Source organism: Salvelinus fontinalis, chromosome 24 (genome assembly GCF_029448725.1).
Source record: "Salvelinus fontinalis isolate EN_2023a chromosome 24, ASM2944872v1, whole genome shotgun sequence".
NCBI lineage: Eukaryota > Metazoa > Chordata > Actinopteri > Salmoniformes > Salmonidae > Salvelinus > Salvelinus fontinalis.
Window position 1 is genome coordinate 14,030,353 of NC_074688.1, and position 27,684 is coordinate 14,058,036.

Consider the following 27,684-nt stretch of genomic DNA (forward strand, 5'->3'; position numbering starts at 1 on the left):
ACAAGATGACGCGGTTAAGCAAACATCAATACAAAATGTCGGAACAGAAACTGGACTGTTTCAGGAAACAACAACATGACTATTGTGGAACAACTCTTTCCATGTCTGATGGTTGATATAGATTAGGATATCACAAACAATGCTTGTGAACTGGGGAGAATAGCAGGTTGAATTCAGTACTAACCTCAGTTTTATGCATAGCTATTTACAACAGGTGTGTGTCTTTGTGTGTGTGTGTGTGTGTGTGTGTGTGTGTGTGTGTGTGTGTGTGTGTGTGTGTGTGTGTGTGTGTGTGTGTGTGTGTGTGTGTGTGTGTGTGTGTGTGTGTGTGTGTGTGTGTGTGTGCACATACAAATATACTGTAAGTGTGTCCCTACATTTGTAATGAATACTCAGGGAGAAAAAGGTGTAGATTCACACACAGAGCGCGGCAGGTGTTAATTTCGCAGAAGGCAGGAATCGTGGTCACAGGCAGGCAATGGTCATACACAGGTAGGTGAATCCAAACTAGGACTGAAGGCTATAACTGGTTCTCACAAACGAGCTAGGAAAAGGCTTAGTAGAGTCAAAACAAACAATACCTCACAAAGGCACAAACAGAATGAATTGAACTAAATAAGGAGCTGATGAGACCAGGAGAGTAACTAACACAGGTGAAATCATTGAACAAAAATGAAAGACAGGACTACATCCAAGAATACAACGAAACAGAACACAAGGTTGACTAACAAAATAAATACAGAACCTTACAACATTATTGTTTGCAAACCATTTATGTGGCAGGGCAAACAGTAATGAAATCAGATATGATCCTCGAAGTATCATTCATTTCCTCTTTTCCATTTCAGGCTCACAATGCAACACAATATTAACAGGGACATCTTTTCAATCTTTAAGGAATACTGTTGTCTGTTTCTGTCCTCTCTCTCGGTTAAAAGCTTTCCACAATTTAACTAAATCTAGTCCCATCCCATCCTTATCCCTAGTGACACTGCACTGCTGCAATTAGTGTAGAGTTTCACTGCTCTGTAGAGGGAAGAAGAGGGGACGGTTAGGGGAAAACTAAGATACGATGGGTGCGTGAGTGAGAAACAGACGGAGGGGAGGATGGATGGTCCGTATACCGGGTCAGGGAAATTTACTGTAGATTGCAGGCAGGGATAGACAGATGGTACAGCAGAGACAAAAGAGGAAGGAAGACAATGTAATTTATGAGGCCGGTCTCCACCCAGTATGATATCATCACATTTTAAGACTGCTGAGTTAACATGATCGCCCAGCTGAGCCTGTGAGCATCGTACACATTAGAGTGAGGAAAGTGGGGAGGGGAGGGGAGCGGTGGGGTGGGGGAGAGCTGGCGGTGGTGGTGTCCCCTCCTCGCCTCTCTTTGGAGGAAGGATGGGGAAGTCATTTTTAGAAAAGGACCCTGTTCCATTTCAATCATATCTGGGATGCATTTTTAGTGGTTGGATCAGGATATAGTGATATGTTGCTGCACAGTGCTGTTATTCCTTCCTCCCTTTCACTCTTCCCTTCACTATCCCACTTGCATCCTCATGTTACTTTACAACCTCTGGCTATCCCTCTTTGTCTCTACCTTGTTGTCAGCTCTCTCTCTTCACAGAATCCCTCTGCTTTGTTTTATGACACTGCTTAAAGAAAGCTGCAAATTGAGCTCCCCCTCTTCAATTTATATGTTTTACTTTTGCTCTTTTAAGTGCTTTTTCTTCTCCTTCCCGGCTTCCTTTTTCACTGCGCTGTCGTTACATTGATACCCAATACCAATAACATTTTCTGTCTCTCCTGGTGCAGCACTTCTCTGTTCTTTCATCAGAGAGGCGCAAGCCTTGCTTACCCTGTATGCACTTGCTCCCTACACCTTGTGCACTTCTTGTGTCCTGCACTCCTTTAGATACCATTGATCATTGACACATATGCAACCACCGTCAGCCATATCCAATCCACACGTGCACACTTGACCGTCCACACAGCCAGCAAGTCAGTCTGAGTTCCAGACAGTTGGCCAGCCAGTGTAACTCTTCCCCTGATGGAGCCATAAACACACCTCTATAAGCCTGCAGGCTTTGCCAAGAGAGGCCAGGATTTATCTGTCAGCACCCTGTAAATTACATCAACTGGGGGTGCTTTATATAGTCATAATCCATGGGGCTCAGGCTTGAATCATCACCAGCATCACAGTGCTCTGCACAGCATTGCATCCGAGCCAAGAGGTGCTAGGTCTGAGCGTTTACCATACGTTTTAACAGTGTGCACTGTCAAATAAAGTTATTTAGAAGGGAATTGAATTTGGATTTGTACATAAATATGAGAGTGCATGACATTTGAGTCAGGTTCAGAGATGTGAGTGAGAGTAAACTAGTCTTACAAATGTCCTATAAATGTTTATATTTGTAAATAAGGTGTCAGTCACAGTGACCGGACATATGAAGGGCATGCAAATATTCTCCTTCAAACAGTTTCTTTGGCTCACATTCAGAGTGGGAAAACAACCACAGCCCTTATGTTGATGTGACAGTGTTACAGCAGGGAAGCCAAGCCTGTACTGCACATCAACCTGGTGCATAATAAGCAGCAGAACAGGGAACTGGCATTTCAGTCTACTGTCATTTAAAACCTGCACTCTCACCATTTCTTGTCAATATAAAATTCCTAGCATGATAGGCTTTGTATTATAAATGCATGTGATTAGTCGGGCTGGAAATAATAAGGCTCTGAAATAATGCAGATCCTAATGAGAAATCTGAATTCAAATCTGTGCATAGTGTGCAGGTTACGAGGTATTCAGTTCCGTCTTATTCATCCCACTGAATTGTCTGTGTGGCTGGGAAACTGCATGAAACCTCTTATGTAATGTGTTAGATATTCCATATTCTTGCAGAGGTCGTTCATTTAAAATAGTATTTTTCAGATGTCTGTCTGTCATGCCGTGTGTCCATCAGTCTGTCCTGTAGTACCCATTTCCATTGTATGCATGCATCATGTTCTACATATTTCTGGGTTCAAATAAATGGACGGACTGGCTAAAATGTTCCCGACAGTACATCCCAGAAAGAATACATGAACACCTATGCAATTTCATTCTGTAGGTATGGACATATCAGAGAAATAGTAAACATGGCATAACCACACATCCTCTTCTGACAGCCGAGGCAGGACTGGTATTATTTCCATCACTGTGCATGTGCATCAATTCGCCCACATTATCTGCATTGTCTCCCACGGTTTCCTCCTCTTCATTTAGGTGGTGGGAAGGTACAGTATTACTAGCAGCTTTCCACACGCACAGCCACAGCTTGCTAAATGTAACAAATAGCAAGGAAATGGTAATGGAATCTTGGAGTAGGCTAGAGGAGATGATTTCAAGAATATTAACGTTACAATGTTGCAAGTTCATGATGTGCTCGCCAAATACAATGACCTCCGTTGTAAGAAATTGTAGCAAAGCCTCGACACATTTTCTGATTCCCACTGAACGACAATGTTGGAAACACATTTCAAACGAGGTTTACGCTATTTCATGGCATGGGATCATTCCTCGAGGTAAAGTCATGGCAGGTAGCCACCTATTAAAACATATGTAACTTCCACCACCTCCTACCGTTCAATTCAATCAACGAGCTCACGGTTCGTGAACTGTGGTCACACTAGATGGTACACCTAACCTAAACCTATCCAAATGTTATTGGCACGGCCCACGCTTTTTTTATCAGATAGACGAGGACTTGTCGCCCGAAGACTCCTCACCTGCTCGTTCATGGATAGCGCTTTCTCCAGCTTCCGATGTTTGTTGTGCCACACCATATAGTGAATAGGATAACGACTCTTTTCCGGAGTTTTCTTAGCAGAAATCATCTTCGGTTCATAGTTCGCCTTCTCCTCTGTTTATTTTGTTCCGTATAAGCCTATCACTTAATACTTCGCTATTGACTGACTATGCTCATATTATCGCTCTGTCGTGACATGTCACTTTACAAGACATACCTTCCGCCTTATAATATGATAGTATGAATAAAACGTGTAAATGATTTCCCTTGCAGTCAGTTCGTTATGATAAAGACTAGTCAATAAACAGCCCTAGATCTAAGAATCACTAAGAGATCCCTTACTTGTATTTAATCTAGCCTACCTCTGTTCACCATGCCCTGCCCGTCTCATACCTTTATCTTCCTCCTTGAATAAACTAGCGAGACAGTCGCACATCTATTCTCCGCTCACTCCCATCACAGCGAATCCACTGTTGTGAGACCGTGATGACAGCCCGCAATAAAATGTAAGCAGCCAATCAAATAGAAGGGATGCTGATGAGCGTGATGTATAAGATACACGCCCGTAGAGTGGCTACATACGCCACCTACCAGCCATTAGGAGTTAGTAATTCACTTCATATTAATAAACTAAACAATCCGCCTATACCATAATCACATCCAAATAGCCTACACCTTTGATGCTGTCTATTGGCTAGGCTATAGCACTGCAATGTTTTTGCAATATGAAGCTCTCTGAACATGTATTTAGGCTATTTGTGAGCCTGCTTTTATCCCCGTTTTCGTACAAATTAGTCAACTTCTAAAACATCAGAACTGCCAGCCACCACTATTTCGCTTCGACAGCCTCGCCTGTGATATAGGCTAGCCTTAACCACTATAAAGCTTTACAAAACATCAAATAAGTAATATCCAGAGAACTAGCTAAATATATGAACATTTAGAATAAGATAGGTGTACCCCAACGTGCATGGATATTGATGAGATTCCAAGCTTTGACGAATACGATAAAGGTTAACTATTATTTTAGAGGTACCTCTATTCCCATGGCATTGGTGAGAGAGTGGCGATCAGAGCAAGGGGGAGAGAGCGAGTTGAGTGGAAGGATCGCAGTTAGCCTACTTAGGTCTCGATATTTGCAATGCTGTGTGCGCTATTGTTTTACACCCCTCTAGATATGAGCTAGCCAGTCATAATCATCCCACTGACGAGGCCTGCGACTCACTGCATCAGAAGTTTCGGACTGAAACCGCGTAGGAAGAAAAGGAAAAGGGGTAGCTTCGGGCCGGGAGAGCCGAAGACCACATCGCCGGCTTCCGGGGATTCTGGGCAGCATCGAGAAACAGCGGACGGCGGTCTTCGGAAGGGCGAGCATCAATAAATAATTTGGATAAACAACCACTACTGTAGTGGAACCCTAAACATGTCAAGAAAGGTCCACAGAACCGAAGTATGTGCCGACTGCAGTGCACCAGGTACAATACAAACGGAAACAATGTGTTTTAATCTTTGAGATGGACTAGCTGGCTACATTTAAGTGGGACGGTGGAGGCCTGTGCCCACTGTCAATAGTACAAGAACACGGCGCAGGTTCCCAGGCAGTTAGTTAGTCAGGCCTTTAAACGGAGTAACATTTGCATTTTCAGTACGTGTTGATAAATTAAATGACTTGAGGGTTACTTTGGTTTAGTTGCTTTGGTTTATTGGATGAATTTTAGTGTGGCAGATTTGTTTCGCCTGCTTGACTAGCTCGCTACCCAGCGCAACTAACGTTAGCCATGCAAGCAACGTCAGACGTGTGTTTGTATTTCTCTTAATAGCTATCGAACGTTAGTTGTGTTAGCTACCAGCTAGACGTGGCAGTTAACTACTTACCTAGCTTGCTAACAAATGAGAGAGGGTGTCTGTCTTGTCTAACTTGAATAGCTTGCTATCACAGCCTTTTGTCAGTAAAGTTGGCTCTGTAGCTAGAACTGAGCTGGCCACACGGGCTAACTGGCTAGGTAGCTATTTCAATTTGAAGACGCCAGGCTAATTAGCTAGCTCGTTTGGCTTGTCTTCATCTATAATACTTTTTTATAAATGTGACCAATTCCAAGTTGTAACGTGTAGATAGCTAGCCAGTTTGCTAACGTTAAGAGTCAAGAAGATTAGCTGAACGTTGTTACTGAGATAGATAGCTAGTTAAATAATCATAACATTTTTAGTTTAAGCTAGTTGGCTAGCTAGCAGCCTGCAACTAACCAATGCCAATGGGTTAGCAAACAGTGCGGCGTTGATAGTAGCACTAGTAGAGGATGTGAATAGTGACTGAGTGAGTGCCTGTATTCTGGACCCCTGCCCTGTTTAGACGGCTCCATATGTAGGCAAACAAACAAACACTTTTAGCTTAATCCTCCTGCTCATAAAATCCTAAATTGTCTTGCAAATTATGAAGGCTACATTCTCCAACTCTGTTTTTCTGCAACATTATTGTGCCTCCACAACTCTGATGGGATGCCAACCTTGGCATCCTGGCCGGCATAGCCTTGGCCTTGCACATTTAGCCCCACCTGCCTCAATGTTTTGGAGAGGAGGAGAGTTTAGGATGGGGGTTGGTTGGGGTGGGTTGCATGGCAGCTGCTCTCTCCCTCACAGCTGCTCTCCCTTCAGGAATGTGATTCTGCTCTGTGAGCCTCTTCTGCACCATCCCAGCTGATTTATGACACTCCTGACCATCACTCCTCTGCAGTTACCTGCGTTAGCCTGGCCTGCCTTTCTTACTTGCAGTCTACCGTCAGCTTTCTTGCTGCCCCAGCGAGCTGCTGACCACACCACTAGTGTGTGACTCCTTGCAACACTACACAGTGGAATTGCTACGGATCTCCTAAACAACCTTCATATTGTGGAAGAAGTCATATAGCCACTATAGGCTATTTGTTACTGCCAGTATGCTCATAATAAGGCCTTTTTGTTTTTCTGTCATATGATTAGAGTGTTATGGATTGTGATGGGCACCACAGCATGTGGTAGAATGCTAGACTGAACAGGGGGCTACAGTCTTCAGTCGTGTTGACTGTAGATATAGTGGTAAAAGAGACTAGATTGGCCCCATATGCGCTGTGTGTCTGTGTGAGTGCATGCGTATGAAATCACATTAGGCGCTGCACACACTAAGTGGAAATGGAGAGGAAGAGCAATGGGGCTGTTCTGTGAAGCTTGCATTATGTCAAGATTTAACTTTTAGTGTCAATGAATGGAATCTATACCGATGAAGAGCCCTGTGTCTCTTCACATTTGGTTTAGCCCTCTGCTTTGTCTTGCTCTGCCATGGGTACAAACCCAACAATGAATTGCTGCTTTTCATAGATTATAAAATTTGAAAACAGTAGGCATGCTTTGTTCAGTATTGCCAATAGCTATTTGTTTCAAGATTGTCCCTCAAGAACAGATCTCTCTCTGCATGTATTTGCTCTGCCCCAGCCCAATCTCTTAGGCTCTTAGGCCTACGAATTGAGAGAGAAAAAAGAATGTGCCATCTAGTTCCTCAGACAGAATGGGTTGTTTGAACCTCTTACACAGTTAGCTTAGCTTAATTGTAGCAGGATCCTGAGGGTGTAGGCTAACCTTGCCCCAGCCAGACTTATTGACTAGACTTTGTGGCCCATGGTTCTCTTTGTGCCCATTGAACTCTGGACTAGTCTAGTATGATGATCTCATTACCACCTAAAGGCACAATTGGGTGGTACTGGATTTTTAAAGGTCAGACTTGTATTTAGGCTATACAGTATGACGCTAATAATAATGGCTTTTTGTTGCATTTGTTGATTTTTATGGTCCCGAAAACTCCTTTTTAAGTGTCATTGTAAACTCCACGTCAGGCAAACTGTCAGCCTATTTGTCACTCTCACAGTAGGCTATTTGATTATTTTAAATGTATGCAGTAAACAATAATGTCAAATATTAGGCCTAACTTTATTACCAGTAAAACAAAGCTATTGGCCTAATGATGAACCTGAGATGGCCACGTAGCCAGTCAGAGGTGGGTCTTTGCTAAATAGTTGTACACATCCCACCCCTCTCCGTCCTCTCTCTCACTTTATATCCTTCTCTCTTTCTCTGTGTTTTCAGATCCGGGCTGGACCAGCATCAACAGGGGCGTTCTGATCTGTGACGAGTGCTGCTCTGTGCACCGCAGCCTGGGACGCCACATCTCCATCGTCAAGCACCTGCGGCACAGCGGCTGGCCCCCTGCACTGCTGCAGGTACCTGGGAAGGGACAAGATAGGGGTCTGGGCTGGAGGGGTACTGGGCACTGGGGATCATTACTGATGGGTGTACACATAGCCTAGTAACTCAGTATTTGGCAAGTGGCTAAATGACTAGGAAACCAATTCAACCAATGTATTAGGCCTATACCTGTTTATTACAGATTTATAACATATATATCCATAAACTAATGATTAACACTTAATAAACTACATGGGAATTGCCAGGGACCTCACGATATTTAGATTCTATGTGTATTGTGATTCGATAATATGATTTTATTGAGAATTGATGTTCCAAACATATTCCTCACTATATGTCTGCTGCAGAGAGACGAGCGAGCATGGAAATAAAAGCGCTGAAAACATGTTGGCCCATTATTTAAAAAGACGATGGCGATCAAGCTATAGGATGAAAAATACTGGCATTTGGCGCAGGCACAGCCGACCTAAAGCTACCTAGAAAAACAATCAAATACATTTATTGTCCAAAATAATATTGCGATATGTAACTATCGATTTTTTTTTTTTTCCCTTTTTTCTCCCCGAACACTAATATAAAGTAAGAGTGTTACCTAGCTGCTGGACAGATAAGATTTGAGAATACTTTTGTTAGGAACTGGCTTTTAAAAAATTGTAGACAGGATGTAAATGAGTGGGGAGGTAGATGCAGAGAGTGGCGCAGGGGTTGGGATTCGCACCCGCGCTTGGTGGTGTATAGGTGCTGCTGGTGGTGGCGTTACCCACTAGACCAGCCTCAGGCACAGGAAGAGGCTTTGATTAGCTCTAAGAGGATGTTCCAAGCACACATTAGATCATTTCATGTAAGCGCTGTGTTGTTGTGTGTCTCACCAGTGTGTGTGTTTTAGATGGTGCAGACCCTGGCCAGTAATGGGGCTAACTCGATTTGGGAGCACTCCCTGCTTGACCCAGCGCAGGTGCAGAGCGGCCGCAGGAAACCTAACCCACAGGACAAAGTCCAGTAAGTTTATTTTGTTTCACAACATATTTCACAAAACGTCAGATGGGAACCAATTCTCATTTACAATGATGACCTGGGTGGGAACATTCCTGCTTACCTATAGTCTCTGTTTGTGGAACTCTCCCCCACCAAGAGATTTATTTTCACTTGGTCAATTGTTATAGTCTGATCAGGCTAATAAGCTTATGTGTTAGATGCAGCTCAGCCTTGGGTCATTAGCTAGTATCAGACTGTTATGGGATCAGAGAGGATTTGCCGCTTGGCGTCTCCTGCTGCAATGATTCATACAAAGAGCTGATGTCTTACCCAGCTTGTCCATACTCTCTGTCTCTCTGTGTGTGTGTGTGTCCCCGCTCGCGCATGTGTGCGAACAGCCCCACCAAGTCCGAGTTCATCCGCGCCAAGTACCAGATGCTATCCTTCGTCCACAAGCTGCCGTGCCGCGATGACGACGGTGTTACCACCAAGGACCTCAGTAAGGTGAGGCCCCGCCCCCTCAGGTCAGGGGTCAGAGGGTGACGTCCTTCACAGGCTGGGCAATGCCTGGTGGGCCGGGCTGCCTCCACTGAGGCTCTACACACACTGAGCCTGCCTTTCTTCTTCTCTCCCCTGTAGGCAGGAAGCACCTTAATGACACCACAGGAATAACTATTGGAAGATTCTGTGTGGACCTATTAAACACCACTAATGAGGAGATTCACAGGGTCTCTCTCTCTCTTTCTGTCTCAGCAACTGCACTCCAGTGTGAGGACGGGGAGTCTGGAGACATGTCTACGGCTGCTGTCCCTGGGAGCACAGGCCAACTTCTTCCACCCGGTGAGACCCATACCACCCCCTGTTATTGCAAATTACCCACTTTCTCACCACTCACCCTGCCACCCCCTGTTACTGCAAGTTACCCACTTTCTCACCACTCACACTCACAACCCCTGTTACTGCAAATTACCCATTTTCTCACCACTCACAACCTCAACTGTAGAGTATCAGTCCAATCGGTCTATGCTGTGTCCATGCTCCCTTAAATCCCTATTTGAAGTAATGAGATGTGTGTGTGTGTGGTTGTCCTCTCAGGAGAAGGGCACCACTCCACTCCACGTGGCAGCCAAGGCAGGCCAGGTTCTGCAGGCAGAGCTGCTGGTCGTGTACGGAGCCGACCCCGGAGCCCTGGACATCAATGGACGCACACCCATGGACTACGCCAGGTAGGCTACACCAGGGGTCTATTCATTAGTGTACACTGTAGCAAAAACGTTTTGCAACGGAAAACAAGGGTTTCTCATTAGACAAGTTCAGGTAGTCCCTTTCTGTTTTGGCCATGTTTGCTTTTGTTACTTGTGAATACACCCCTGGCTCACTCTTTTTGAACATAGCACACCCACAGTTTTGTGTGTGACTCTATCAAGGTAGTCTGTTTTTTTTGTTGCTGCTGTATTGTAAGCTTTTTTCATATGTATAGGCTCTGATTGTTGTACTGTGTGTGTGTGGCAGGCAAGCGGGCCAGGTGGAGCTGGCAGAGCGGCTGGTGGAGTGTCAGTACGAGCTCACAGACAGGCTGGCCTTCTACCTGTGTGGCCGACGCCCTGGTAGGTGACCTTTTACCCCTGCCAAAGATCTTACAGAGGGCTCAGAGTTGAAGCGATAATCAGCAATCAAGTCGTTGAGATCTCGCTTGGTGGGTGTATCCTTCAAACAGTTAGTATGACGGCAGTTTTGTTGATAGCCAATGTCAAAGCTTGCTAACAAGAGCTGCCCTCCCTACATTTGAATAACATTGGGCCATTTTTCACTTATGGTCACTAAGTCCCTGTGTGTCTCTTTGTGTCTCCTCCTTCCATTGAACATGATTGGTTAGTGGTTCCTAGGTCGCTGATTATCGCTCCAAGTATGGACCCACTGTTAGCCCTAACTAGTAAGGCATCTTTCACCTGTTTTACACAATACAATTGTTTCACTCTATTGTACTCTGTCCTGTAGATCACAAGAATGGGCATTATATCATTCCTCAGATGGCTGACAGGTAAGTGTCAAAGGGTCATGTGTTCAGGGTTAACAGGATGGGTGGGAGGAGTATATTTATAAATCTGCACAGTGGTTGATATTTATCATACATGGGGGTGGTTTTTCAGACACAGATTTAAGGCTAATCCTGGACTAAAAAGTGTTTTCAAATGAGATACTCTACGGGGCATTATTGTCTTTGACATGATATTCTGGCAATGCCTTTGATTTTCTGGAATCGACAATGAAGTGTTAGGAATACCTTGTAATATTCTGGCACAAGTGAACTGGCTAGATGTATTGCAGTGTTTCAACCAGTAGGTTGTGCCCTGCCGTTAGTCTGTACTGCTAGATAGGAGAGGAAGGTCCCTGTTACACTAATGAAACTGACTGCATGTCTGTCTGCTGAGCTACAAGACTTCTACAACACTGTTCTTACTGTACAATACTCTGTACTATACTGTACCGTACTCTTGTGAGCAGTGGAGAACTAGTGGGTGGTATTCACAAAGTGTCTGAGTAGCTGATCTAAGATCAGTATTACCTTAGATAATAATTCATACGATTATATAGACCAAGGGGGACCTGATCCTAGCTCAACACTTCTACTCTGAGGCGCTTTGTGAATATGGGCCCTCTCTTTTGCTTTCTGCCCGTCTCTTGTCTCGCTCACTCGTTTTCTGTTCTCTCCATCTGCGCTGCGCTTGTGGAGGCAGAGCTCGCCCTAAGTGTCCGACACAGAGGTATCTCTCGCTTTTCTCTTTCTCCCTCACTCCCTCAACCCCCCCCCCCCCCCCCCCCCCCCTCCCCCTTCCTCTTTTATCCCATGGGCTCGTCATCTTCTTGCTGGTGTCAGGGAAGGAGGGAGGAATTGCTGTACTATTCTGTCTACCTTTTTGTATAGTAGTATTACCTTTTATGATGTCTTGATTCAATAAACAGTGATGAGAGCCCTTTGCTTTTAAATAGGAGGCTGGTATTTTATCCCATTATCAGGTTGGCTACTGTATCTCGACCACCAGTACTCATTGTATATAATACAAGTACTTAGGCCTATCGTTTTGCATGTTGTCAAACCAAAATGGAAGGAGGTACAGGTAACTGCCAAAATAAAGGAAACACCAACATAAAGTGTCTTAATAGGGCATTGTTTTCATGCTCATCTAACCATTGTGACCACTCATGCCCTGTGGATGGGGGCGTTGTCATCCCATGGGGGCATAGCCATGGTAGCCAAAATAATGGCCTGTCCTGCATTTTCATACCTGACCCTAAGCATGATGGGATGTTAATTGGTTAATTAACCCATGAACCGCATCTGTATGGAAGCACCTGCTTTCAATATACTTCTCTCATTTACTCAAGTGTTTCCATTATTTTGGCCATGGCCTTTGCTTCATGACCTGACACCCCTGCTGTCTCACCTCTCCCACCGCCCTGAGAACCCCCCCCACCCCCCCCGTTCCATCTTTTCCACCTCACCTTTCTCTCCTCACCCTTCTCTCTCTGTTCGTGTCTGTGGTTGTTTCATTGTGGCATTGTGTCTGTTTGTGTCTGCGTAGCCTGGACCTCTCAGAACTGGCCAAGGCAGCTAAGAAGAAGCTGCAAGCGGTGAGTAGTGCTGGGTGGTCAAAGGGTTGGGGTCATGGGTTAGAGTTAAGGCTGTATCTATCTGGTAAACTTCCTGGGTTGTGTTCATTTGGACAGAAGGGAACACATTTTGAAATGGAAAACAAGTCAAGGTATCCCTCCCATTTTCCGTCTGTTTTCTTCCATTTGGTGCCTAATGAACACGACCCAGAGCACAAGCTAATCTGATAATAAACTGAAGCAGTGATACATGTCTGTATCAGTGACTCTAATTGTCTATGACAGAGGAGTATGACTTTCTCCATTGTCTGTGTATGGTATAATCGATTCTCCTTTGGCCCAGGCAGCAAAAGGAGCGAGCTCTTTAGTGTAGTGCTACTGTTTGTGTTGACAGTATTGCTGTTCATGATTGTCCTGCAGTTTGCTCTATTATTCTAAGCGTGTGTTGTGTATATTCTTCCCTCGCTGGTGTTTGTTCTTTTGGTGTGCATTGCTTATGTTTGTCTTGGTCTTGTGTACACTGTCTGCATCACTGTGTGTGTGTGTGTGTGACAGCTGAACAATCGATTGTTTGAGGAGCTTGCCATGGATGTGTATGACGAAGTGGACCGCAGGGAGAACGATGCAGGTGAGACTCCTCCTCTCCTGTGTAACCCATCCACTGCTTCTCCCTCTCCTCCATCTCTCTCTAGACCTCTCCATCCTGCGCCCCTTTCTGTCTTTGCCTTTTTGAGTCATGCAATCTGTTTGGGCCACTCTGGGTCCACGTCCCGTTCCCTATATAGTGTGCTACATTTCACCAAGCCCTGGTAAAAAGTAGTGCCCTATAAAGGGAATAGGGTGCCATGTGGGACGTAGACAGAGTGTTGCCTATTCCCCTGGAGAAGGAGTCACTGCTTAGAAAGGAAACATTTAAAAAAAACGCATTAATAAAGTCTGTTAAAGGGCACTGGGTGAGGTCTAAAATTAGAGGGGGAGACAGAGTGGGAAAGAAGGAGGGAGAGAGAAAGACGGGGAGAGAGAGGGAGGCAATTTAGAGAGGAGAGAGCGAGTTGGTGAGGAAGTGCCTCAGGAATTCTGGAGTCACTCTCTTTCGCTCTCCTCCCTCGCTCTCTCTCAGAAGGAGGAGCAGTCACAGACTGCATTGTCTGACATACTCTTCGCAGGTAAGCAGGATGGGGTAAAGGCAGAGAGCTGGACACACACAAGCGCACACACACACAGCTCAAGGTATACCAGGACATTTTTAGGAGGAGAGAATGTGTAAGTCTGTAACTGTTCTGGGGTCTGTTCCAGTGGAGCTGTGCACCGTGTTTATGTGTGGGCGGCAGGCAGGGTGTGTTGCTGTGTGTGTTCCAGCTGAAATTACTTTGTTTCTCTCTCACTCATTCATCGATGGATAATGTATCTCTCTTTCTTTCTCTCCTTCCTCCCCGTTTCCCAGTGTGGCTGACGACTCAGAACCACAGTACTCTGGTGACGGAGCGCAGTGCGGTGCCCTTCCTGCCTGTCAACCCCGAATACTCAGCCACACGCAACCAGGTAACCACTACTACTATCTCTCTCTCTCTCACACACACACACACACACAACAAATAAATAAACATTTGACTGCCAGCAAATGCTTGAATATCTTAGTTCCTATGCGTATTTCTCCTTCTCCAACTGCAGTATAAGCTTAGTGATACCAGCAGGCTGAAGGCGATGTTAATCACAGTGACACAGGCAGGCAGTAGAAGGGACTATCGGGAAATCCTCCTAGAACACGACAGATTTTAAAATGGGAACAAAAGGGGAGAACAGAAGGGCAGACGAAGAAAGAGAACGTCTGGGCTGAAATGGAGAGGGAGAGAGCGAGGGATGAAATTCTATTAATAGTTTTGTGGCTGCACTGGGATGTCTGAGCTTCTGCACTGGCCAGTGGGATATAGAGACAGCGAGAGAGAGAGATTTTCCAGCTGTGGAGGAGGGTGAGGGGAAATTAAAGGGGTTGTGTGTGACTGTGTCCTCATTCAGTTGGCTAGCTTGTTAGTGTAAACATAGGCCTTAACACGTCAGTATCCTCACCACAATGAGATCCCCAGCTAGGATTGGATTGAATAGCGTTGGAGCCAGCTGACTGGTCAGTAGTAGTGTGTTTTGTTTCATGCCAGAGCGACTGAGGAGACTGAGAGAACACACACACAGAGGCTGAGGATAATGGATTGTGATGACGGTGTGCTCACGGTTGGACCGTGTTTAGAATTGAAACCACATGGATACAAAGCCTGCATTTTTTTTTTTTGTCCCTTTATGCAAACACAAGCATGCAAATTGCTAGGTGCAATGTTTAGTGTGTGTGCCTCTCTTACTAAGAGCAACTGTAGCCCCTATGACTGTGCTTTTCCACACCACATGACCAGTGACCACAGGACTGCAATACCAGAGACTGGATCCAATTTAGTGTTTGCTTCAATAATACACCAAAAATGTCTGACCTCGTTTTGCTCCTGTAGACATAGGTCTGTGTCGGAGGGTTGTTGAATGTGCCTGTCTTTGTCTTTCAGGGTCGACAGAAGTTGGCCCGTTTTAACGCTCGTGAGTTCGCAACGCTGATCATCGACATCCTGAGTGACGCCAAGAGAAGACAACAAGGGAAAGGCCTTAGCAGCCCTACCGGTGAGAGAGGAGGACCGAGGACGAGAGGACAGGGAAGGGGAGCAGAGGGGAGAGGAGAGGGCAGGGACTGAGCCAGTTCAAACGCGATCTTTATGAATTAAATATGATCTGGATATGAATGTATTTTAGCACGCACTTCAGTCAATCCATCCATTGCGATGTATGAGTGAAACGGAGAAGCTACTGAGATATATTTTAAATAGCGGGGTCGGGGTTGCCTGGTTGTCATTGCTAGTTGAGCTGTAGTTTTCCAGATATTTCTGTGGCTCAATCTCAGTACGTCTTTCTCCGATTCCTCACATCCTATCTCCTCCTGAGCCAGGGCCTATGTTGTTGCTCTGATCCAACCCTGTAGACTCTAGTCTGGACCTGGGGGCCGACGACGACCAGCATGACTACGACAGCGTAGCGTCGGACGAGGACACGGACAGCGAGCTGACCACTCAGAACAACAACAACGCACAGCGCAACAACCGGGCCAAGGTGAGGAGAGAAGGGCACAGAAGGACGGCAGGGTTGTGTTCATTAGGCATCAAACGGAAGCAAACAGGGATCTACCTAATGGGAAACATTTTGCAACGGTTTGCACTAATGAATACACCCCCAGGGCTGTGTTCACTAGGCATCAAGCAGCCTAAAACATAGTGACAGGGGGAGTTGCTATTCGGAACTGGCCTAATAAGAAGCGCTTGTTTTCTTTTTCCATTGCAAACCGTTGTGCTATGTTTTTCTCTACAGGCCAACAGAGTACTAGAGAACAGCCTAAGTATTCCCCTTAAGACTAGTAAATAGATGGATAAAATGTGTACTGAGAGAGACGGAGGAGGGAAGGGATGGAGCTAAGTGACCAGGAAGTGGTGCTATGGTCCCTGCTTGGAGTTATTAGAGGCACTTCAGACATATCAAGCATCTCAGAATAGAAGTGCTGATCTAGGACCAGGTCCCCCCCCCCCCTGTCCATCTAATCATATTCATTGTGATCTAAAAGGCAAAACTGATCCTAAATCAGAACAATGTTCTTCTTAGCTTCTTCTAGTGATTGCAGTATTATCCCCAGCAGCCAGCAGTGTCTTGCTCCCCGCCTGTCCCAGCATGCCTTGCGGGAGTGGCAGTGCTGCTACTGCTGCCACATACTTCCACAGTGACATCACAGCTATTCTGGTTCTCCAATCAGAGGAGCATTGTTCCATGAGCAGGGGAGGAGAAGGAGTGCAAGAGGAGGGGAGAGGGGGGTGAAAACCCTGTTAAAGCAGGCACCCACAGTCACAGGACGTGGTGGAAAAGCTGCTGTAAAATGAGAATTTAAGGTCCACTTTGTGACAAAGCTCTGTTCTGGTCTCATACAGACAGAAGCTCTGTGCTTCTCAGATATGGCTGAGCTGTGAATGGACGCGGAGTCCATTCAAAGTCATTTCCAGTTGAAAATAAATGTCTCAAATATGGTTTGTGTTGAATGTGAAAAGGTAGTTATTTTAAGCTGTGCTCAGACTTCTCCATTTACTGCTAAGAGGGATGATGAAATCTAGTGCAGCTTATTGCACAGACAATAACCCACATAAATGACTCCCGAATACTTGTGTGTGTATTTTTAGATTGTTTTAATTATATTTCTGTGTGTGTGTGTCCCCTCAGAGCATGGACTCGTCGGACCTGTCGGACGGGCCCATCACTCTGCAGGAGTACCTGGAGGTTAAGAAGGCCCTGGCCTCCTCCGAGGCTAAAGTCCAGCAGCTGATGAAGGTCAACAACAACCTGAGTGAAGAGCTGCACCGGCTGCAGAAAGAGGTAGGGAGACGAGATAAAAATGGAGGGAGGATGGCAGGGAGAGGAGGGAGGGAGTTATGGATAGAGTGATGGAGGGAAGCATGCATAATGGAAAGACGGGTGGAATTTCAATATGTCTAAAAGTTTGTTATGCACCAAGATATGCTTTTCTAATTATAGTTGAAGATGTATATCTTCCGCCTCAGTATATTAGTGTGTTGTCACTATCAGTGTTGGTCTACTCTGTTCCCATAGCTGTCCTTATACTGTAGTAAGCAAATTGTGCAGCTCAGAACAGTGTCTGTCAGTGTTGGTGTAAGCACTGCAGTTTGTTCTTCACTGTGTCAAATATCAGGTTTCGTTCCCATCGGTTACACCATATTTAGTCACTTTGTTTCCGTTCCGTATCTCCATGGTGGTGTTCTGTTCTCATAAATGCCTGAGCTATTGTCCCATGTCTATCATCACTCATGTCTAACACAAGGAGAAATACCAGCCCCTGCACACACACTTGGAAAATGCACAGCAGTTCTCTTCCAGTGTTGATAGTTTGACAGGTACATGCAGGTAAAACGGTGTGGGCTAGAGCAGCCCCGCTGTACACCTCAATAAACAATGCATGTGTAGTTCTCTTATTTTCCAAGATACGAAAGATCAACCCCCAGTACTGCCAATATGTATGTTTATTTAGTTAAGTACTGCCAATATGTATGTTTATTTAGTTAAGAGAACCCAGCATGTAGTTATACTCACTAGATTGACATGCAAGCCAGTTTAAGCCCTTATATCCCCCCATCAGTATAGACTCCCTATAAACTGTTAGTCTTACCTCCATCCATATCTAGTATGTGGTTAGCTAAATGAAGCTCCCTGTACAGTACTTGTGTATGTGGATGCGTGTCCGTGTGACCTTTTGAAACATTCAGGTGACCCTCCTCCCCCCGTCCCCACCTCTCCCCGTAGATCTCGCGGATGCAGACGGAGAACAGTGCGTTGCGGGGGGGCCAGGTCGGAGGAGGAGGGGGAGCTGGCGGTTTGGGAGGCGGGGGAGGAGGCAGCCCGGCACATTGGCCAGGGGGGGTGCGAGGCGGGGGAGGTAGGGGAGGGGACCACTCCAGCCTAGCTGTGTCCTCGGCTGTGCCTGCCCACCGGAGGGACAGACAGGCTTTCTCTATGTACGAGCCGGGGGCCGCCACCCCCAAACCCCACTCCCACTCCCCGGGCCTGGACTCCCTGACGGGCCGCCTGCAGCCTCTGCACCCCAGTGTAAGTGTGAGCAACGCGCTACGGCCCCCAGGTGGCCGTGGTCATGGTGATATACACCACCTGCCCTCTCTGTCTCTACTGCTGCCTTCCTCCTCTACTGCTGTCTGGCATGCATACACCGCTCACCAGTGGAGCGCTCTTCCACTTTAACCCCTAACCTTTGACCCCCCAGCCTCTACCACTGGCGCTATGCTTTTTGGGCCAGATGCTGCACGCACGCACCCGCCCCAAATACATACACGCATACGTACACACACACTGCCTAGCCCCTTTACTGAGCCTTCGGCACTGTAGCAAATCACTCTTCGCCTCCATTCACTTCACATGAGTTTCTCTGAGGCTTCTTTGAGTGTATAAGGTCATGTTGTTAAGCTAAGCTGGCAGGTAGCTTTCCCGCCATTGATGAGTGAAGATGTCCTGACCTTAGACACTCCCCAATCATAGCTTTCCCATTCCCTACCTCTAGTGTGTGCAGCACAAGCATGAGGTGTTAGTGGTTTGACCTGCCCTGTTAGCCATACGCACTTCAAAAGGGATCCTTCAAGGCTATGTGTCAGTCAGTCACTGACACACTCGGTCACAGTGGAACTAAGAGGGCAGGCAGACCTATACGAATGTCAGCAGTGCTTGGATCACCTGTTGGGTGTGTTGACAAACAGTGGAAATGAACAGAAAATGGCGGTCGATCTTCTGTGGTCAAAGGCGATAGGACGGCCACCAGCTGCGCACGGCCGCTGTTCTTGCTAGTATGTCGGCGCTCTAAGCTAGTGCACTACTTACGCACACACGCACTCACTCAGCCCTGCTTCCAGCCACGCTGACTGGTATGGAACGTGCATAGGAAGCCAGGAGGTAAAGTCAGTCTGTCTCTCAATCTGTCCTGTCTGTCTTTTATTGTGCTCATTGTTGCATCCAACCTTTACGTTCCATTGTCCATGCGGGTGATGCAAATTCACAATGCATACAATGCCTTCGGAAAGTATTCAGGCCCCTTGACCTTTTCCACATTTTCTAACATTACAGCCTTATTCTAAAATGGATTAAATGTTTCAAAAATCCTTAGTAATCTGCACACACTACACCATAATGACAAAAGGAAAACTGTTTTTTAGAAATGTTTGCAAATTTATTAAACTTTAATAACTGATCACATTTACGTAAGTATTCAGACCTTTGCTATGAGACTTGAAATTGAGCTCAGGTGCATCTTGTTTCCATTGATCATCCTTGAGCTGTTTCTACAACTTGATTGTAGTCCACCTATGGTAAATTCAATTGATTGGACATGATTTGGAAAGGCAGACACCTGTCTATATAAGTCCCACAGTTGACAGTGCATGTCAGAGCAAAAACCAAGCCATGAGGTCGAAGGAATTGTTCGTGGGGCTCAGAGACAGGATTGTGTCGAGGCACAGGTCTGGGGAAGGGTACCAAAAAAATGCTGCAGCATTGAAGGTCCCCAAGAACACAGTGGCCTCCATCATTCTTAAATTTAAGAAGTTTGGAACCACCAAGACTCTACCTAAAGCTGGCCGCCCGGCCAACCTGAGCAATCGGGGGAGAATGGCTTTAGTCAGGGAGGAGACCAAGAACCCAATGGTCACTCGGACAGAGCTCTAGAGTTCCTCTGGGGAGATGGGATAATCTTCCAGAAGGACAACCATCTCTGCAGCACTCCACCAATCAGGCCTTTATGATAGTGGCCCGACGGAAGCCACTCCTCAGTAAAAGGCACATGATAGCCCACTTGGAGTTTGCCAAAAGGCACATAAAGACTCTCAGACCATGAGGAACAAGATTCTCTGGTCAGATGAAACCAAGATTTAACTATTGGCCTTAATGCCAAGCGTCACGTCTGGAGGAAACCTGGCACCATCCCGACGGTGAAGCATGCTGTGGGGGTGTGTTTCAGCGGCAGGGACTGGGAGACTAGTAAGGATGGAGGCAAATATGAACAGAGTAAAGTACAGAGAGATCCATGATGAAAACCTGCTCCAGAGCGCTCAGGACCTCAGACTGGAGCGAAGGTTCACCTTCCAACCTGTCAACAACCCTAAGCACATAGACAACACGGGAGTGGCTTCGGGACAAGTCTCTGAATGTCCTTGAGTGGCCCAGCCAGAGCCCGGACTTGAACCCGATCGAAACATCTCTGGAGAGACCTGGAAATAGCTGTGCAGCGACGCTCCCCATCCAACCTGACAAAGCTTTAGAGGATCTGCAGAGAAGAATGGGAGAAACTAGCCAAATACAGGTGTGCCAAGTTTGTAGCGTCATACCCAAGAAGACTTGAGTCTGTAATTGCTGCCAAAGGTGCTTCAACAAAGTACTGAGTACAGGGTCTGAATACTTAAGTAAATGTGATATCAGTTTTTTATTTAAAACATTTTTGCAAAAATGTGTAGATTGAGGCAAATATACATATTTTTTAATCAATTTTAGAATACATAACCAAACAATGTGGAAAAAGTCAAGGGTTCTGAATAATTTCCAAAGGCACTGTATTTCAGTTTGGTTTATCTGTGCATTTTTCCATGTCTCTCTTTAGTTTGTATTTTGTAGGGCATTAGCAAATGCACAACTTCTTCTTGTGTAGTTTGTAAATCTTTTTTTTTAATAGACCCTAGAGTTCTATATGCTAGAATATATCTAGATAAGTTGTTTACAATGTTATTCTTCTGTGTACACTACCGTTCAAAACTTTGGGGTCACTTAGAAATGTCCTTGTTTTCCACGAAAACATACATGAAATGAGTTGCAAAATGAATAGGAAATATAGTCAAGATGTTGACAAGGTTATAAATGATTTTTGATTTAAATAATAATTGTGTCCTTCAAACTTTGCTTTCGTCAAAGAATCTTCCATTTGCAGCAATTACAGCCTTGCAGACCTTTGGCATTCTAGTTGTCAGTTTGTTGAGGTAATCTGAAGAGATTTCACCCCATGCTTCCTGAAGCACCTCCCACAAGTTGGATTGGCTTGATGGGCACTTCTTACGTACCATACGGTCAAGCTGCTAACACATTAACTCAACAGGGTTGAGATCCGGTGACTGTGCTGGCCACTCCATTATACACAGAATACCAGCTCACTGCTTCTTCCCCAAATAGTTCTTGCATAGTTTGGAGCTGTGCTTTGGGTCATTGTCCTGTTGTAGGAGGAATTTGGTTCCAATTAAGTGCCGTCCACAGGGTATGGCATGGCGTTGCAAAATGGAGTGATGGCCTTCATTCTTCAAGATCCCTTTTACCCTGTACAAATCTCCCACTTCACCACCACCAAAGCACCCCCAGATTATCACATTGCCTCCACCATGCTTGGCAGATAGCATCAAGCACTCCTCCAGCATCTTTTCATTTTTTCTGTGTCTTACGAATGTTCTTCCAAACACCTCAAACTTAGATTCGTATGTCCAAAACACTTTTTTACATTCTTCCTCTGTCCAGTGTCTGTTCTTTTGCCTATCTTAATCTTTTCTTTTTATTGGCCATTCTGAGATGGCTTTTTCTTTGCAACTCTGCCTAGAAGGCCAGCATCCCGGAGTCACCTCTTCACTGTTGACGTAGAGACTGGTGTTTTGTGGGTACTATTTAATGAAGCTGCCAGTTGAGGACTTGTGAGGCGTCTGTTTCTCAAACTAGACACTCTAATGTACTTGTCCTCTTGCTCAGTTGTGCATCGGGGCCTCCCACTCTTTCTATTCTGGTTAGAGCTAATTTGTGCTGTTCTTTGAAGGGAGTAGTACAGTGTTGTACGAGATCTTCAGTTTCTTGGCAATTTCTCGCATGGAATAGCCTTCATTTCTCAGAACAAGAATAGCCTGACGAGTTTTAGAAGAAAGTTAATTGTTTCTGGCCATTTTGAGCTTATAATCAAACCCACAAATGCTGATGCTCCCGATACTAAACTAGTCTAAAAAAGGTCCGTTTTTTTATTGCTTCTTTAATCAGCACAACAGTTTTCAGCTGTGCTAACATAATTGCAAAAGGGTATTCTAATGATCAATTAGCCGTTTAAAATGATAAACTTGGATTAGTTTACATAACGTGCCATTGGAACACAGGAGTGATGGTTGCTGATAATGGGCCTCTGTATGCCTATGTAGATATTCCGTTAAAAATCAGCTGTTTCCAACTCCAATAGTCATTTACAACATTAACAATGTCTACACTCTATTTCTGATCAATTTGATGTTATTTTAATGGACAAAAAATTTTGCTTTTCTTTTGAACGGTAGTGTATGTCTCGCATTGTTGCTAATAAGACATTTATAAGTACTTATTAAGATGACATGGCGATACTGTATATCATTCTTTTAAAAGTAAAAAAATGGATGTACTAATTGCAGATTGCCCCTTTTAAGTTGTACAGTTTGAATCCCTTCATAGATATTGGACCACACAGTGGTAAAACCCAGTGCTCTGTTGAAAACCACAGATGACGATGACTTCATTGTATGGACATTATTTGTGTATCATACAGCATATGCCAGCATACAAATATTCACGTAGATGTTCAGTCTTCATCTAGTTAGGTCTCCACTTGGGAACAGTGAGTCCAAGAGTGGCCTACTGGCCATACTGTCTGGGAAAACTCGCAGCATAGGCCCGTATGTCAGTGAGCCTGTATCTAAAAAGTGTCTATAACCGTGCTGACTGTATGGGCCTGCATAAAGTGTCTCAGAGTAGGAGTGCTGATCTAAGATCAGGGACCCCTCCTATTTAGATCAGCACTTCTATTCTGAGATGTTTAATGAGTACGGGCCCCGGCTACTGGAGGTCCTCTATTGTGAAAGTGGCTAGAGAGGAGACGTGATGTGAGGCAAGCTAATGGAAGTTAACCGGCTCCTCTGTTTCTGTGTATGTCTGACCGTATGTTTGTGTGTCTGGTAATGTTAATGATGTACTCCTGTGTGTGAGTTTGTCTGGGATAGTGGCTCACTAACTAATTGGCAGGACTTAGCTCAAGACACACATTTTCTTTGAATTCCAGTCAACTTGGGCTGTACTCCATCACTAACTACATTTTTAGTATAAGCCTGTCCTGGAGAAAGTTGCTCTGCAGTTTGGCTGTTAAATTTAAGTTATTTGACAAAAATAATCCAATTTGACCTTGACATATAGGATAGTATCTCCGTGCACAAAGCTGAGCTGACTCTGCTCAAGCATGTATATCACATCCCAGTGTCTGTTCGCAATCTTCCTACAAAAATAAAAGAAAACATTCTGTCAGGCAGTGTTCCTTCTGCGGTTCCTCTGTTGCTTCTCATCCTCCTCTGAGTTCCTGTTCTGTCCCACCTCCAGGTGAGGAAGGGGGGTCCTGGCGGTCCAACACCCTATGGAGGGTCGCACCTCTCTGGCTCCATGGAGATGGGGAGATACATGGTAAGACTGGCTGACTGTCGCCCTCCTTTACAGTTGGTCAACTCATCTGTGACTTCCAGGCTACTTCGCGACCAACCCCAGACCAGCTGAAACATTCAGTGGCGTCATATGAATGCTGACAGTTTTTATAGACCAATGTGAGCTGATGCATTGCCGAGGGCTGTATATTGTGGCTTAGTGGAAATGTTTGTGTGAATGGCTTGCTTTTGGTTGGTTAATAAAGGCCTTACCATACACTCACTGATGTTAGAATCACTACTGATACCTTTTTGACGCTGATAAGGTGTTCTGTTTGTGCACAGGGCCCTAAAGGAGAGAGGCACGGCAGTGGCACTGATAGTGACTATGACAACACTCACATGTATGAGCTGTCGCTAAGGTAAGGCTGGGGGTGGGAGGGGTGGTCGGGATATCTGGAGCAGATTGCTTCCCAGTGACCGGGTCATTCTGGAGTCTCTCCCAACGTGTAGGAGGGGCAGACAGGCCGGGCTCTAGGGTGTACCTAGACATCTAGCAGACTGTTTGTCTTTCTCAAGGACGCATTTACTGTGGTTATTACTTCAGAGAGGCTTATGTGTGAATTGCAGGCTAATGTAGAGATTGTACTGTGTGTGTGTTTCCTAAAGTAGGGGGCGCAGCAGTGAAGAGGAAGGCCGGGGGGATTGGGAGGAGTGGGGTGGGGGTGAAGGGGGTGAGCCGGACCCTACCCTGCCCTGCACCGAAGACGTCATCCTCAAGACGGAGCAGGTGACCAAAAACATCCAGGAGCTTCTGAGGGCCGCACAAGAGTTCAAACACGACAGGTAGGGCCCCGACTACGAGACTCACTCCATCACACGGTCGGGGGAGGCTTACGTCTGTGGTGGTAACAATAGTTTGGCTCTAGTTGTATCCGGTGGTAACGAGAGGTTGTCTTGTGTTCCCCAGTTTTGTTCCATGCTCCGAGAAGATCCACTCTGCTGTCACTGAAATGGCCTCTCTCTTTCCCAAGGTAAGGTTTTGCTCTCTCTTTCTAGATTCGGTATGGTGTGAAGCTGACACCGCCGGTTATCATGACAACAACAAAGAAGTTGCTTCAAACAACTTTTGGTGCATGCGTAATAGAACAGCAGAATATATACTGCACGTTTTTTGGGACCAAATACAGATTCTAGCTTTAAGCAGTAAGTGTTGTCGCCTCTGTGTCTAACTGTGGCCCCTACCCCTCTCTCTCCATCTCCCGTCAGCGGCCTGCCCTAGACGCTGTGCACTGCTCCCTGCGCCTCCTGGCGTCCAGCGCCTCCCGCCTCCAGGTGGAGTGTCGCAAGGCGGCTCCCTCGGACCCATCAGCGCCCGCCGTCGACTACCAGCTGCTCACCCAGCAGGTCATCCAGTGCGCCTATGACATCGCCAAGGCCGCCAAGCAGCTGGTCACCATCACCACCCGCGAGAAGAAACAGTGACTGGGGTAGAGAGGGGACGGACAGGGGAGTGGCGAGGGGAGCTGCTAGACTGACAGAGGGAGGGGAGAGGGATGGAGGTAGCCTCGATTTCCATGCTTCCTAGTCAAGTGATGAACGTGACTTGGAAGGTTGGCATCGCAAGGGAGAGAGAAATACCAGCCAACGGGAGAAGCTATATTGGTTGCAGACTGAAAAGAAGATCTCTGAGGATGAAATGAGAGGAATTGAAGGTAGGGAATGAAGAGCGGGGTAAGACCAGGTGGTTATATTATATGACAATAGAACGAAGCTGAGAAATGACTCAGCTCTCACTACTATACCTGAGTGGACTGGGAGAGAGCAGTTCTGCGGAGGAGGGGACTCTGAAGAGGAGTGTGGACCATTGAGACAGTAATCGCATGTGGGGGATGGACACGGCACAACAGCGGCTCAGCTCTCATCATCTCACTATGATCTCACTCCGTTGTTCCTTTAGGGGGGGGTAGGCTGGGACCGAGGTAGGCTGGGCCCGGGGTTGGGGCCAGTCAGTGTGGCCTACAAGGGGGCCAGGCCTTGGAAGAGAGACACACACTGCTCTACCCCTCTGTCTCTCAGACACTACCTCCTCTGTAGTTCCAGGCTCTGCTAAGGAGGGCCCTTGCTACTCCCTCAGACCCCCTGGTACACTACAGCATGTCTTGGCATCGTGGACAAACGACTAGGTGATGTTTTATTATTTTCATGTATTTTTTTTTTCTCTCCATTTTTTTATGCCAATCCGTTGGCCTGTACCTCTGGGGACAATAATTACTGACTTAAGAAAAAAAACACTTACACTGGAATAATTGTGATTATTATTATTATTATTATGCCCATTTGTTTTGTATTATTATTATTATTATGGTCATGATTTACATCATGTATGTTTGCTTATTTTAACGTTGTCTCATGTATGATGGTTCCTGTTCAGAGGACCAGGGAGAGCTGTGAGAATACTCACTCGCCTTCTGTCTGACTGGGACTGGACACATGTGCGCGCACACACACACACTAACTTGTGAAATGGTCCTCAAACACTCCTGGAGCAGTCCAATTCCTCCCGGGTGACATTTCAGTCATTTTTTTCTTCTGCCTGTCATGTTCTAATATGTCAGTAGCCATGGGGTTGAACAGATGCCAAAGGGTTAGGGAAGGGGTATAATCTGCTATCAGTAGAAAAAGCCTTGGAAGCGGCATGATATATATTACTGCAGCCATTGGCTGCTTCAGTCGCTAGACAAAGCTCATCTCAATGGCACTACAGTGGGATCCATACAAAGTTCGCTCTTCAACATATGCCAACTCGAAGCAGACTAGCTAGATAGGGAACAAATGTTTTGTGACAACTACAAACTGCACTTGCTGTAGGTTTGTGGGGGCACTGGGGAAAGTGTCCCTGTTTTTATACTGTGCTAAACAAGTTAACGGTCACACTTAGCTAAGTGACACTGACCATAGCACTCCACGTATTTAGTTTGAGTTCTTAGCTTCAAGGACTTCAGTGATCGTCTGTCAGATGGATCTGGGTCGTGTTAATTAGGAACTAAACGGATGGAAATGAACTGAAGCAGGGAGGGACTACTTGGACCCACACACACATGGCTTGTGTGATCCTGGACACCTGGAAGCTCTTCCATGTCAGCTTGACCCATGTTCACTTATCCACAGGGTCCCGTCGTTTCACTATCCGCCTGACTGTGCTCTCATGTGATCGATAATTGACGAACCTGTAGGGGATGAGATCCTTTATCTTTTCCCAGTCAAATCATGTCCAAAAGATTGTCATATGTAACGTTCCAATCATGATTGCCTTTGCACATCTGCTAGACTGGCTTAATACGTAGTGATGTTGTAGCTGTTTGGGTTCCCTCAGTTGATTATTTATCGCCATCTCTCACACACACACACACACTGGGCAAGTATAAAATACTTCCCCATTACAATGTCCTCCTTTTACCTCTCAGACAACCTGTTATAGAATAGAGGCTTATATATTAACATATTTTCATGCTATTTTTTTTAAAGCTATATGTTCGTATTGTGCTTGGGAGGTCAGATCTATTTACCCATGGTGGGTTCCAAGTCTGAGGGGTAAGTGAATAGGATCTGAAGTCTGCCACTGGTTAGAACTAAACTCATCTCAAGTCTGAGGGGAAAGGGCTGTTGCACAATGCTACGCCTTTCCCCCTTCTTAATGGACACTTTAGTATAGGGTCCCTTTTTAGTGGGAATGTTGGACGCACACATGCATCCCGCATGCCATGCACAGCGAACACACACTCATGTTGTTCGGACAGTGGCACTGTGCCCCGTACTGTTTTCTGTGTATCATACACCTCTCCACCTGGGAGATCAGTGATGGGAGAATATCTTTTAACACAGGCAAAAACTGTAAAAAGTAGAACATTTTAAGAAAGGTCAATCGTAATGGAATCTCATAAGCTGTACATTTCTAATAAACTAAAAAACAAGTGAATTGTCCTAAACGTATGTTTTTTGTTTAGTTCGAGATGCTTGAAACCTACAGTACCAGTCAAAAGTTGACACAC

General features: G+C 45.7%; 2 protein-coding genes across 5 annotated transcripts in view; one reads left to right on the forward strand and one right to left on the reverse strand.

Annotated features, from left to right (window-relative positions):
* LOC129821992 (ankyrin repeat domain-containing protein 13B-like) overlaps positions 1-4,281 on the reverse strand; it is a 33,854-nt gene extending 29,573 nt beyond the window's left edge. The window contains exon 1 of the mRNA XM_055879801.1: positions 3,766-4,281. Coding sequence (XP_055735776.1) covers positions 3,766-3,873 — 108 coding nt within the window. The 5' untranslated portion in view covers positions 3,874-4,281. The remainder of the gene's footprint in view (positions 1-3,765) is intronic.
* Positions 4,282-4,681: 400 nt separating this feature from the next.
* Positions 4,682-27,611, forward strand: LOC129821991 (ARF GTPase-activating protein GIT1-like). Of its 4 annotated transcripts, none has more exons than XM_055879797.1 (21): positions 4,682-5,260; positions 7,896-8,029; positions 8,902-9,014; positions 9,389-9,494; positions 9,744-9,830; positions 10,086-10,216; positions 10,503-10,597; positions 10,989-11,031; positions 11,729-11,755; positions 12,575-12,623; positions 13,158-13,230; positions 14,047-14,144; positions 15,149-15,260; positions 15,616-15,743; positions 16,893-17,045; positions 17,988-18,290; positions 23,595-23,675; positions 23,978-24,054; positions 24,305-24,478; positions 24,603-24,666; positions 24,902-27,611. In XM_055879797.1, the coding sequence occupies exons 1-21, from the start codon at positions 5,209-5,211 to the stop codon at positions 25,115-25,117; spliced, it is 2,316 nt and encodes a 771-aa protein (XP_055735772.1). In that variant the 5' UTR covers positions 4,682-5,208; the 3' UTR covers positions 25,118-27,611. The 4 variants fall into 4 exon arrangements, with proteins under 4 accessions (XP_055735772.1, XP_055735774.1, XP_055735771.1 ...); XM_055879796.1 differs by having other exon boundaries at positions 4,684-5,260; positions 24,302-24,478; XM_055879799.1 differs by lacking the exon at positions 11,729-11,755 and having other exon boundaries at positions 4,683-5,260; positions 24,302-24,478.
* Positions 27,612-27,684: the final 73 nt, after the last annotated feature.